Below are 13,380 nucleotides of genomic sequence, written 5' to 3'. Positions count from 1 at the left end.
AAATAGATTTTGATCCGCGCGCTCGCGCGGATGTGTGTTTTACTATTATAAATTTTTATATTATATATTAATAACATTTGCTTGTATTACATGTCTGCTTGAAACCTATAAAGTATTATATGTTCAACTTACCGATTCCTCAGCTAGGACCGTTTTAAGACTCTTCTCCATAGGACGTGTTTTGCTTCCACGAATAAAGCAATTTAACTTGAGTTGCCATCTGATTTAAACGGTTTGATATTTTTTAGAAAAGTAAAAACTGTTTTGTATATTAAATTTGAGTAAAAACTTTTGCTAGACATTTTTATGTTTTTTTGTTTATATTGTGCTGTCACCTTATAGGATTGAGGTATACTTATTTAGCTTGGTCGTGTATATATGTAGGAATTTAAAGAAATCTTAACCGAAAAATATATCATACTTGATACGTTTTAAAAGTAGATAGATATATATTTTACCAACCTGATAAATATTCTTTTTATTTATGTTGTAAATAATATTTAGTTAGTTAACATAACAGATACAAATCGTCAATAACACGTTCTATACCAAGAATATGTCCGAATTATGAATAATAGATTTATAATTCCTTCATTTGAATATATTAGATTTGTTACTATAAAATAGCTCAAACAAGTAGAGTGTTGCTAATAGGAATATTGGTATATAATTTACACTTTGTTAATTGCATACCCAAAAATAGGAATTATATTTTGAATATCCTTGATTGTAGGTATCTATAAATCGAATTCACATTTTGTTTAACTATGTACTTTGACAATCTGGATTTTTTCTTGCGATAGGTCATACTTTTCATCTATACAGACCGAAATGACATATGATTTTCTGGGCTAAAGATTTAAAAGTATTAACATGATAAAGGCTTTCTTTAGGAAGATGGTAATTAAACTACATTAAAACCTTTTAATCTGAATACAATAAGGTGTTCTTGTTTTGAATTGAATTTTAGTTGACTGGAATATTTAATGTTTAGGTTGAACATAAATAGAGATTTACTTTATGGCTTTTAAAATTATAGATTTTAGTTAATATAAAATTTTTAGTTTTATAGTCACATATTTACGGGTGCCAAAAGGTTCAGTAACTTTCCATAGCTAAACTGGTAAGTTCTTCCTTGTTCGACAACCAAGTAGTAAGATCGACGCTCCTTCCATGCTAATTAATGAGAATTTTACTCATTTATACTAACTAAGGGTTTTATTGTAATTTCAAAGTCTTCGTCTCCTCTAACCTATTTTTTTTCTGCGTGGCTGCCATAGTTACGAGTCTTAGAGCACCATTATCCTAGAGACTCTAAATGGGTTTCTTATTTTTTTTTTAATATGTTTTAATTGTAAAAGTGAATGAAGAGACCGGATGAAGAGATCCGAAAATTTACTTGCTCCATTGCAAGTCTCTTATTTAAGGGTTCTTAAAAAAAAAATTAATTAAATACCAAAATTTTGAATTTTCTTATTAAACTTAAACTTTTTCTTAAGTAATACTAGTTTCATTTATACAAGTTTATAAAACATGTGAATACTAGTACTTACAAAAGCATACAAGTTTCTAAAGGAACATAAAAGAACGTACAAAGTGGAGAAGACAAGCTCGAAGTCTCCTCACACAAGCAGCCCGCCACCACACTGCTCAGGTACCTTCCCCCCAAAAATAAGGCAACTGAACTCCAAGTGCTCAATTAGTGTCTCTTATGCTTTCAATGATCCTGATTGTGCGCTTGGTGGGGGTATATAGGAGGAGACGTCTTGCTCAGCGGGTTAGGTATGTTGTAGCTGCAGAACTTGAACCAGAATAGAGATCAAAGGAAGCTTTAACAGACTAATGAGTTGTATTAACAAGTGAAAGAAAGCAAATGTTTGTTCATTGTGAGAGTAGATAACATACCAATATTGGAAAGCAAGTGTTTGTTCAGGAGCAATTCCCCTATAAAAGAGAGAGCGGGACACATCATACAGCCATTATTGGAAAGGAAGCTAAGGGAAAAGAGTATAAATTGCAATGCATAGAACACACAAGACCTTAAACCAATGCATAGTGAACAAAAATGCATACGTTGAGGCTTATACCAACTCAATTCACACAATTCTAATCACTTCAACAATTCTCTCGGACCAGACATAACACTTAATCCAAAGAACTAAACTTTATCTCATTTTGACTCCCATTGATGCAAATACCAATGCACAGAGAACATACATGACCTTGAAGCAATGCTATTGAATAAGTAGAAATAGCAAGCAACCAAGAAAGGTTCAAAAAACCATATTCACCTCAGCTATTTCAACAGTACCAGCTTGCTCAAAGAGCATAGCCAAGGCTAACCGAGATCATCTTCTTCGTCGAGAGATGCTTCTTCATCGTCGTTCAAATCAACCACCTCTAGGGCTCCATTGTCGTTCTCTAAAGCTTCCAGCCTAGCTATAGCAGCCTAGAATCAACCAAACACAAATGAAGTCTCATTGCCAAGGAAAAAAAAATCAAAAAGTGATTTCGAAATCAGACAACACACCTGGGTTCGATTGTCGGTGCTTGTAAGAGCTGCCGCTATCTTTGTAGCAACCTTACGGGTACGGCTCGAGACTCTACGGTTCGCCATGTCTCCATACCGCTTAGGACGATTCAGTGTACCGGCGACGGTAGACCGATGCGCTCACGTCTCCGCTTTCGTCCCCGTCTTGCTGAGCCCAATCCAAAGTCTGGGCGACGGAGGAGACTTGGATTCGAAACCGAATTCACAAGTCGGGAGAGAGATAAAGATGAGAGTGAGATGAAGTTCTGGAGAAGGTGAAGAGGGAGGAAGAGGAATCACAAGAGACGTCTCTTCTTGTCCATGATTAAGAGACGTCTTTTAGGTTTATCAATATTTTTCATTTTTTTTTAATCCTAATAAATGTAAGAGACCCTCTTAAAAGACCAGGATAATGGTGCTCTTATGACGAAGCTTTTATCACTTTTTTTTTTCAAAATGAACTCGATTTCTTCAATAAATCAATTCGATTTCATCACAAAAACGCGAAATCCCCACAGTTCCTACCGGCGAGTAAACGTCCACCCCAGCCGCGTTTTAGAACATGCATATATGTAATGGAATAACGGAGCATTCAACGGCAGGAAGATGTAGAGACTTTCTAAATTTTGTAAAAATTTACGATTGTTAAGTTATTAATTATAATTGATTAAATAAGTAAATTAAAATGAGGTGGTTTGATAATTTAATACGAATGGTTTAACTCAATGGCATGTAATGGTAATTATTGTGGAAAAATCAGGGTTAAGTATAAAATATATTTCTGTTTTAATAGTTTAGATTTTGTTATGAACCATAACGAAGTGTGTACTTTAAAGAAGTGACTTGGATGGTAGACTATTTTACAATGCGCATGCAGAATCTCTAACCTCCCACTATTTACGGTTACCTTCAACAGAGATCCCATTCCCACATGACTTTGAAGTGTCTGTCGAAGAAAAAAAGACTCATCTCGAAAATCAGGGTTTGTTAAATTATGATTATAAACTGTTACTTGATTCGTAACTAATCAAAGAAGTACGCAAATCAAGTTTTATTTACATACTCCATGATACATGCGACCAATTTTATTATATTTTGTGTACATTTTTAGCTATAAGATCACTACAATAATAAGAAAAAATATATTGGTCTCAGTAATAACAATACAAAAACATAGAATGTATTTTGAAACATGCGAAACTGAAAACATGAAGAGATAAGTGATAAGCTCCCAATCATATACATTGTGCGTAGATCAAATATATTAATTTTCTTGTTTCCTTTGAAATTTTGAATTTTGAAGTTTCGATTCATATGGCTTTATGCATTTTAAATGCCACGGAGGTAACAATACCAAATCGGGATTTCGTAAAGATCTCAGGCTTTTGACTCTTTTAGTCATAAAGATAACAAGAATTGGTTGAGATTTCATAAGTTTTGTGGCAGACAAGGACTTTGTTTACTAGACGTTGCTGTGTTCTTTTGTATGTTGAAATTAACTACCTACTAGGGTACTACTGTCGTAGAAGTCGTTAGCAAAGCCTAATCGCCGGTTCCTATTTTATTTGTCGGTTTCTTCTTCAACTATCGAATTGAATTGGGCTCTATTGTCTAAGGTTTGGATGAATATAGCATGACTAGTTTGTATACAAATCCAAAGTCTCAAAAGAGACGTCACGTATACGCACTCCATGAACAAACTGTGCGTAATATGAACTCATCAAGTAGTGAGTAATAGAGTACATGCATAAGGTCGTATATCTTCGTTTCATTGTAAAACATCAAACTACCTTTAATCTTTTCCACTACCTTTCTTGGAAAATATACATATTAATATTTTCCACTACCTTTTTGTTCAACTACAATTATTTGATTGAGAGTTTACTAATATTTCTATACTACGAGGTTAAGATTTAGGGAGATTAAGATTTGGGGTACCGGATAAAACAATTTAATAAATAATTATGTAAATTAATAGAAAAAAATTATTAAAAATCTATGATGCAATTAAAATTAGCAGGGAATTTTCATTTGATGATTCAAAATGTAAAATCATATATGATTATAATTGTCGGTGTAGAAATTTCAGCATAATTTTTTTTGTAATTTATAATATCATAGTTAACGTTTTGGAAAACCGGATCGGACATTGACTCGACATAGTAGTTAAGTCAATGATCGGACCGGTCCAACCCGTTCATCTAGCAGTTTTTTTTATATATTAAAATATAAATTAAAAATTATATAATTAATTTATATACTTTTATCGGTATTATAATTATAAAATATTGTAAACAATACAATTAGGTAATTATCTTAAACTAATGTGATTTTTTTTATATCAAATTGTTGATTATTTTTTTTACTTCAAAAATTTTAGTTTTAAACCCGAATTTTGATATTGACCTGGTTCATTGCAAAACTTTTACTGGTTTTAAATCGGTTTTGGCAGTTTAATTCCAATCTGGCTTTTAGAGCAACCCGGAAGGCCGGAATTGGTAAGATGGGCAAGTCATTTGAATGGCCGGTTGGTTTTCAAAACACTGATAGAGCTTAAAAAAAAACCCTACATAAATGTAACATGTGATACTAATAAAGCTTCTTGAAAAGTTTTAAAAAGACTGGCAATCTTAAGAGTTCGACAAACATAAAGCTCACACACACCCTTGCACCATTCCATAATCATAGGAGATAAAAAAAAAACAACCTAAAGTCAAAAACAGAAAAGAAACTGCAAAACTTTTGCATGATTGTGTTCGGATCCAACGATCACCATCACAGCAGCTTCAAAAGAAACAAGTGAGCCTTGTGGACTTTTCAAGATTGGTTTTTCCCATATTTGCGAGCGACGTTAGCGTCCAAGAGCGTATCCCAAACCTGCAAACGTAGACACAAACAAGGTAAGTTAAAACTTCCAAATAAAAAGTGATTTGTATTAGTTTTCTTGTATATTAATCTTTACTCACATGTAGCTCTCCCTTTGAGCCACCAATAGCAAGCAAGAAAGGATTGTCCGCTGAGAAGGAAATGGAGAATACAGCTCCCTGGTGACATAATCAGAATGGTCAAGAAACAAATAAGCATGAACTACTGAGGGAGCAAAACAGAGTTATTATGTTGATTGGTTCTTACAGCTTTTGGTTTGTGTGAAGTAATGCATGAAGGCTCGTTGTTTGAAAGATCCCAAAGTTTAACCGTTTTGTCCATAGAACCCGTAGCCAAAAGCTGTAAATTACAGCTCATAAATGGTGAAAACTGATTATAAATAAAATATATATATGAAATGCTATAAGGACTTTAAGAGGGAGATTGATGTACATTAGGTGCAGAAGTGTTGTATGAGATGGAGGAGACTCCTTTGTCTTGGTCATGTGCTTGGATAGTGAAGCTTGGTTTTAAATCAGAATCAGAACCTGACTGCGCGGCGCGTATATCAAAACCTTTCACAGTTCCATCCTCAAGGCTTACCTAAGAGAGAAGGTTATTTAAGAAAATGTTTAAAACTGCTATAACATCGTATTTTGTCTACTATAAGAGCAAAAGGATAATGTCACTCACCACAAAGGAGTGATCATTGTGAGGATTCCAGGCTAAGCTTTCGACATCAGACATGACAGACCATTTGAAACCAGAGTGCGAAGGTTGTCGTCCGTCTTTCTGCAACATAATATACAAACTCATACTAATGATAACTCTCGGTAAAAGATAGAGGAAAACATGGAATAAAGAAAGTTACCAATACAACAGTCTGATCAAATGACCCACTGAGAAGCACTTCTGGAGCATAATGATTCCAAGCAACCGCTTGAACCTGTGATCCACACAAAACTATATACCATGAGAATATATGCAACAGAATAAATAAAAAATTGATAATTCTATGAGTCATGTTCTTACCTCCTTTGTGTGATGCTCCATAGTGATCTTACATTGTCCAGTAGCTACATCCCACACCTTAACCTTTCTGTCGGCACTAGCACTAGCCAGTATATTCCTTTTATCCAGTAAAATTAAAAGAAAATCAGAAATGTCTAGAGAGAAAACCAGAAGAAAATTTCAATCATGGGCACTGGTAAAGCCTAAACATACCGAAACTCCTTGTTCCAAGCAAGACCAAGTACTGAATCAGTGTGGCTGCCTTCTTTGTATATCTAAAAAAGACAAAGAATACATCAGAATTTGCCAAGAACAAGGAACAGATGTGTTTGATGTGAGCATACCGGCTTCCTGATCTTCTCTTTCTTACTCTTCTTTTTCTTGATAATCTTCATCTCCTCTATTCCTCCTAGTTGCACACAAGGGAGCACCTCGTCCCTCTAAAGCATTATAACAACCTTATCAGTACTCTCATTGTTGATTAGAGCAAACAATTAACACAAAGACGGTAACGTTTTACATACAACGTCAAGATCCCATATCTCTATTGTCGGCGAATCCTTTGATCCAATAGCTACAAAATTCCCTGCCAATACCAAGACAAAACAACATAGTAAAAAATGATAGTTCCTCCACAGCAAGAATGAAAGATAAAGAGTGTACACTTAACCTTTGTCCCCTCCTTTAAGTGGACAATCAATCCATGCAGTACACAATGGAAACTCCGGTATAACTATGTGATGATGAACATACATGTTTGGTGAGCCGTTGGATGATTCCTCGTACACATAAACCTGGTCATAAACATATATATAAGCCCCAATCTTCAACATTTTAACCTACATAAGAGAGAAGGATTGACCATATACCTCTAGATGACTGACTTCATCTTCATTCCTAGCGCAGATAATCACTGAATCTGTTGGCTTGATTGTTGTATCATCAATATCCTCTTCATCGTCATCATCGTCATCCTAAAAAAATCAAACCTTTATATTCCATACACAAAACTTTGAACCATCATAAGTTGCAACAGAAACAGTGAATATAATCTTACAGCAGCATCCTTCAGATAGGGATCCAACTCATTACTTGGATAATAAAGATCCCCAAGCCCAGAGCTGAAGAGTTCAATTCCTAAGTCCAACACCACAACAACAACAAAAAAAGGTAAGGATACAATACGGCAAAAATCTGCTCTGCACCAAATGAATGAGGTAAAGGTACCATCATCCTCTTCATCATAGTTATCCATGTCGAGTTCTTTCATCGCAGCGGCTACCTCATCAACCTCCATAGAGGAAGATTTGCTATTGGATGATTTACCAAAAGCTTCTGCTACAGCCTTGGCGCGATCAACTTCACTAATCTGATCCCCATCTTCTTCTTCCTCTATGTCTTCTCCATCCTCGTTACTACCATCCACACTGTTACAAGTAAACTCATATTATCATCTTCTCATCTCTTAAATTACAGAAACAAAGAAGAATAAAACAATTCACCTTCCAACGAAAGCTCCACTCTCAATGAGCTCTTTGATCTCTTCCTTTGAAGGAGGCTCAGCAGCATCAGGAACAGCCTTTAAAGACCCTTTAGGTATCCATGAAAGTGCAGTTATCATTCTGCAAAAAACCAATCCAAAACCATTCAAAGAAGAAACCCAAAACTGGTTATTGGATTCAGGGCACCTCGAAAGTAGTGATTTTTACGTCAGATGATCAAAACCCATTACAAAGTTGGGCCATTTACGACATGGGAATCAAGTTTTCGATTAACTTCATGAAAAGCTAAGAACTTTGGGAAGGAATCAAAGAGAACTTACGTTTACCTGAATTGCTTGGGAGAGAGAGAAGGACGCGGCCCAGAACGAAGGTGGTTTTGTAATAGGTTTAGGGTTTAGCAATCGAAGACTTGCTTCTGAGGATTCTTTTAGAGGAAGCGGCGCTTAGCGGTGAAGAAGAACAAACAATATTAAGGAGAAAATGCATTAAACCCCCTGAACTATTTGAATATTCAATTTTAGACCTTAAACTTTGAAAGTTTTATAGAAAACTCTTTAGGACTTTTAAATTCAACAATTAAGTCAAACCTTGAGAGTAACATTAAACAGATTCATGATATAAAGCCAAGTAGATAAGAATTTCTCAAAAAAAATTGTTAGAGTTGAAGAAACACATCATTTTTTTCTATATTTTGATTACTTTAGTGTCGAGAAACTCATTACTCTCAGTGATGATGTTCTAGCGCCTTGCTACTTTGCCTATATGGCCTCTTACGTTTATCAAGAAAATGTTCACCTTGTGTTTAGCCCAAAAAAAATTCATAGTATGTAACTAAGAGCTATAGAGAATTGATTTAAATATATACCAATCTTTTTATTTGAACCTACAATCAAACTGAAAAGGAACCAACCAGAAAACTTACTTACTCTAAATGAGGCCTGGAGAGGCAGAGCTGTGGAGAACTAACTTATAAAGGGTTCGGTTTTGGTCGGAATGAGGCGTATGTATATAGTTCATCTATATATGGGCCCAATTGTTAGCCCATTATGCAGTTCCGTTAAGCAATTCAGTGATATTTTGCAATTGGACATAATCCAGGGTACATACTTAACGGTCAGTATTACTCGTACAGTTACGTTGAAGTCAATGTACTTTGTGGTCCTAAATCAGATTCTCACGTTGGTTACAAATATCAGCCACATGTGGTCGTCATTGTCCATTGAAGTTTCTATTGGGTTACGTACGACTTCTTGGAAAAAATCTTTGATTTCTTCAATTTAATCTAGTTTTTTGTTATCTTCTAAATGTAAGAAAAAAAATCAAATCAAATGACAGATTGCTGATAAATTCTCACGTTCAAAATGGTTTATCAAATTCCAATTTGGCTCTAATATTTTACATGAATAACCCACTATAATTATAAAATTAATTAATATAAAATAAACAAACTTGGAGAGACAAAATTCTACTCAACCACAACTTTAGTCAAAAGCCAACAAGAAAAAGATAGAGTTCCAAAATGTTTTTTTTTTTCTTCTTCTTTCTTTTCCCTTTTTAATCACCTTTAATCATCACACTAGTAAAAAAAAACAGACAAACAAAGATGAAATGAAAAGCAAGAGATTAACTAATTTGATAAGAGACATGATTGATAGCAAACGATGTTTGATCTTCTTCACTCCAAATCATCATCTGGTTCTTGAATTTCCAAGTGTAAGTTCTAAATCCTCTGAAACGCATTCTCCATGTATCCTTTCTCCTTCCCAAGGCTTCACCATTCCAAACGCAAACTCAGCCGCCATTCCATCAGCCATTGGCACGTCAGAGTTTTGATCAACACCAGCAGGAATAGCTGGAGAGCAGTTTCCACTTTGTCCAGGAGTCCACATTGGTGAGCTACAATCTCCCATTTTAAAAGCCGCTTTGTCGAAAAACGGGTTTCTCGAGACTAAGCTGAAAGTAGGAGAGGACGGTCCGCTCTGTGGGGTTTGCATTCCAGAGAGCCATCCAGATTCTGGGATGATTACTTGGTCACGAGTAGGGCTTCGAGCCAGCGGTGGAGTCACGGGAGCGCTTATGGAGTTCCCGTGGAAGAAGGGAAGCTTGGAAGGCGAGTTTGAAGAGAGGTTCTTGAGCCATGGGATTAGTGAGTTAGCATCGCCAAATATGTTTGTAGGACTAGGGAATGAGGAAGATGAAGGGCTTGGATTGTAGGAACCACGTGGGCTTGGTTGGTAAGATGAGCATGGACTCGCTGAAGTAGAACCGTTCATGAGTTCCACTCGATCCATTGGTTTGCATCCCTACACAAGAGTATATTCAACATCACAAACATAAAACCAAAGCATACCATATTCCTAATACATTCTCAAAAAAAATCTTTAGTTAGTGGATTAATCACACAAAAGAGAGTTAAAAATGTAATCTTCCCATTTTACCAAAGGCAAAAAGGCAAAGAACAAAAACGACATTATGATTGATAATTGAAAACCAAAATGCACCAAGAAAACAAAATCATATTGTTTGATTTGTAATGTGGTTAAAGAACAATCTTTGTTAATGGGATTTAGTTACATAAAAGAGAGCTTAACATGTTCCTTTTTAACGAAATGCTAAGCTGGTGAGCACGAACAAAATGACACTATGATTGATAAATTGAAAATCCAAATGCAGCTAAAAAGAAGAAAAGGTGAAGGAACAATGATTTCTTTGGCATTTAGTGGTCAACCAATGAATAATTCCATTTAATTTTATTTTATTTCCCCGCACACAGGCAAAATCCAAACATCATCATAGGTGTTGGCTAAAGAGAAATCATTTTCCCAATCTCAATTCTATTGACTGATTAAACAAGAATCACGGCAATTTTATAGATTTTAGATCTTTAAACAAACAACAAATATATATACCAAGGATATCGTACTAGAACAATGCTAATGTTTTTTGTCTCTCTTTTTAGCAAAATTCCCATTATTAATGCTCTTGATAGAGTATAGTTTTCTTCTTGTTAGTACTAAAACAACAGCTACATTTCTAAATAAAAGGTATTTCTTGGAAAGTTAATTAACTTATTTTTAATGTCAATGTGAACTTTAGTGACTGGTGTGAACATATAAGCAAACAAAAGAAAAAGGTTTGTCGAGAAAAATTACTTTCAGGAAAAAAAATAGAAATAGGAATTTCAGAGAAAGCATCAGTCTGAAAAGGGAAAAAAGAACATGTGAGGAAAGATGATTAAAGTCTTCCTCGATCGTCGTACTAAGGAATCCAAACACATTATCAATGGTAAGTTTCGTGAAACAGACGTGTCCTAAAGTTTTTCACTAAAGCAAAAGATTTTTTTTTTTTGAACATCTCATTAAAGCAAAAGATGATAACCAAAGAAAAACACAAAAAGAAAATTCCTCATATCCAAAAAAATAAAAAATAACTACATTTTATATTGACCTCACTAGACAAAAAACGAATTGACGGACAAAATGACGATACTACCCATACAGATACTTGTTAGACGTGCAATAGCTAAGGGTAAATAAGTCATTAGGAGATAATATTCTCGTCTGAAAGTGAACAGAGTGTGTTAAGCATCAGCGAATCTTACACAACATTCATGCTTTTGTTTCAGTTCACCAGAACGGTTTCGATCTGACGTTTGCCATGACCACTAAACCGGTAAAAACTAAATCTCAACCGTCCGATTTGCATCATTAAAATTTTACGTTTTCTCTACCCTATCGAAAGCTCAGATCTATTCACAGTTTCATTACTGAAAGGTTTGAGATTTGGTTTTTACCTTACGGTAAGTAGTTCCGTCTTCCTCTACGGTCCAACCAGCTTCATTGCAAAGAGCTTTGAGAACTTCGTTGTTATCGCAGTGTTTCGGCAGCTTAAAGTTCCCATGAATCCTAAGCCCCGCGAAGATCTTAGCCGCAATCGCACGTCTTCGCCGCTCTCGCCGTTTGTTGTTCTCTCTCTCTTTCCAAGTCGGCGTTCTAGTCCCCGAAGTCATCTTCCGATCACCGGAATGTTCTGTTTTACTTCTTATTGTAATCCTCAGAGAGAAAACTAATTTGGCGCTTTTTTCTCTTTAAGTTTATTTTTTTGTTCTGTTTTAAGTTTATTTTTCTCCTCTTGTGGTGAGTAATAAATGAAGAAGCACTTACCAGGTGGGGTCGTAGATTTTCAAAAGACGAAATTACCATGCAAGTATACTGTAATTTACAAGCATACCACTTATGTGTTAACACGTGCTCAGGCTTTTTTTAATAAAGCAAGAAAATGGAAACTCTGTTTGACCATTAACGACGCCGGTTTGTGTACATTACGAAGAATTTATTGGGCTTTTTTTTGTTTGGTTGAACGATTATATCTTTTTATTTTGAAAGTACACAAAAAGTCAAGAATATCAAGCCGCTTTTATAATAGCTATATTTATTTTGTACATCATAGACCTGATTTTTTTATAACATTATTCTTATCCAGTGACAGCAGTTTTCCAACTATGGACTATCCATGTCTAAAGAGGGATTATAATAGAAAACATATTATGTTACTAATCTAAGATTATAGCTCAAATAATTATTTTAGTTAATTAACTAGAAATAAATGTGAATGCAAGGTACGTGGCAGAGATTGTGGCATCTTGAGGACTGTGACAGGTGACCTTTCGTTTGGTGGGGACCACCACTAATAGTTTTCATATCCAATCATGACCGTTAAATCGGGTGGGTCACGTGATGCTCCCGATCTGCTTCCTATCAACTGGTCATTGCTCGTGACTCGTTTGCCTTTTCTTAGTTCCGTTAATTACTCTCCTTTTCTGTTTAATCTATGTAATTAAAATAATAGTATATATGAGCACCTTTCACATTATTATTTTCACTAAGAATCTGACCGGTTGAAACGTAGCAATTACAGTTGCGGTTGTAAAAGTTTACGAATGTAAATAGTTGGCGCTAACAAGCAATTTGTACGACTAGTAGAAAGATTAAAAATTGGTGCGTTTATAGAATTTTTGTGATTGATTGATTATGAGGTATTGCATCGGTTTAATAATGAATTAAAAATATTAACACATTATAAGTTTATAACCTTATAAAATATCAAAATATACTATTATGATAAAATATGATAATTATTAATAAAATATAATTAAAATAACAAAGTTATAATGTCAATAAAACTTGTTTTGAGATTTATATTAGAACTTTTAAAAGAATATGTTGTTTCGTTTATGTATGTATATATTTTATATATGTATATATATTAATGTTTAAAATTATAATGAATAATTTTGGTTTAAAGTTTTTATAAATTAAATTATGATACTGTTAATTAATTTAAATTTAAATATAAAATGTATATATATTTTTATTTAAAATATTATTATATTTATTTATTCATCTGTAACCGTCTGCAACCGCAAAAGTTAGCGGAGACCAGTTTTTGATTTAAAAGGTCTGAAGCGATTTA

The 13,380-nt window shown here is 34.4% G+C and overlaps 2 protein-coding genes across 5 annotated transcripts; both read right to left on the bottom strand.

The window, feature by feature from the left end:
- Window positions 1-5,114: 5,114 nt before the first annotated feature.
- LOC106305277 (periodic tryptophan protein 1 homolog) lies at window positions 5,115-8,360 on the bottom strand. 4 transcript variants are annotated; one of them, XM_013741674.1, is made up of 16 exons: window positions 8,229-8,360; window positions 7,909-8,028; window positions 7,634-7,833; window positions 7,464-7,543; window positions 7,276-7,380; window positions 7,077-7,200; window positions 6,931-6,992; window positions 6,751-6,846; window positions 6,620-6,681; window positions 6,428-6,524; window positions 6,267-6,341; window positions 6,089-6,187; window positions 5,849-5,998; window positions 5,663-5,755; window positions 5,497-5,574; window positions 5,115-5,407 (listed from the first exon to the last, which is right to left on the bottom strand). In XM_013741674.1, the coding sequence occupies exons 2-16, from the start codon at window positions 8,025-8,027 to the stop codon at window positions 5,348-5,350; spliced, it is 1,500 nt and encodes a 499-aa protein (XP_013597128.1). In that variant the 5' UTR covers window position 8,028; window positions 8,229-8,360; the 3' UTR covers window positions 5,115-5,347. The 4 variants fall into 4 exon arrangements, with proteins under 4 accessions (XP_013597128.1, XP_013597122.1, XP_013597117.1 ...); XM_013741668.1 differs by having other exon boundaries at window positions 7,634-7,839; window positions 8,235-8,357; XM_013741663.1 differs by having other exon boundaries at window positions 7,634-7,839; window positions 8,229-8,356.
- Window positions 8,361-9,343: 983 nt separating this feature from the next.
- LOC106305267 (BES1/BZR1 homolog protein 3) lies at window positions 9,344-12,041 on the bottom strand. The gene is made up of 2 exons (XM_013741652.1): window positions 11,702-12,041; window positions 9,344-10,211 (listed from the first exon to the last, which is right to left on the bottom strand). The coding sequence occupies exons 1-2, from the start codon at window positions 11,915-11,917 to the stop codon at window positions 9,597-9,599; spliced, it is 831 nt and encodes a 276-aa protein (XP_013597106.1). The 5' UTR covers window positions 11,918-12,041; the 3' UTR covers window positions 9,344-9,596.
- Between the last annotated feature and the right edge of the window lie 1,339 nt (window positions 12,042-13,380).

The sequence above is a fragment of the Brassica oleracea genome, chromosome C1 (assembly GCF_000695525.1).
Source record: "Brassica oleracea var. oleracea cultivar TO1000 chromosome C1, BOL, whole genome shotgun sequence".
Taxonomy (NCBI): domain Eukaryota; kingdom Viridiplantae; phylum Streptophyta; class Magnoliopsida; order Brassicales; family Brassicaceae; genus Brassica; species Brassica oleracea.
Note: the sequence above shows the minus strand (reverse complement) of the source record. Positions and strands in the feature narration are given on the sequence as shown.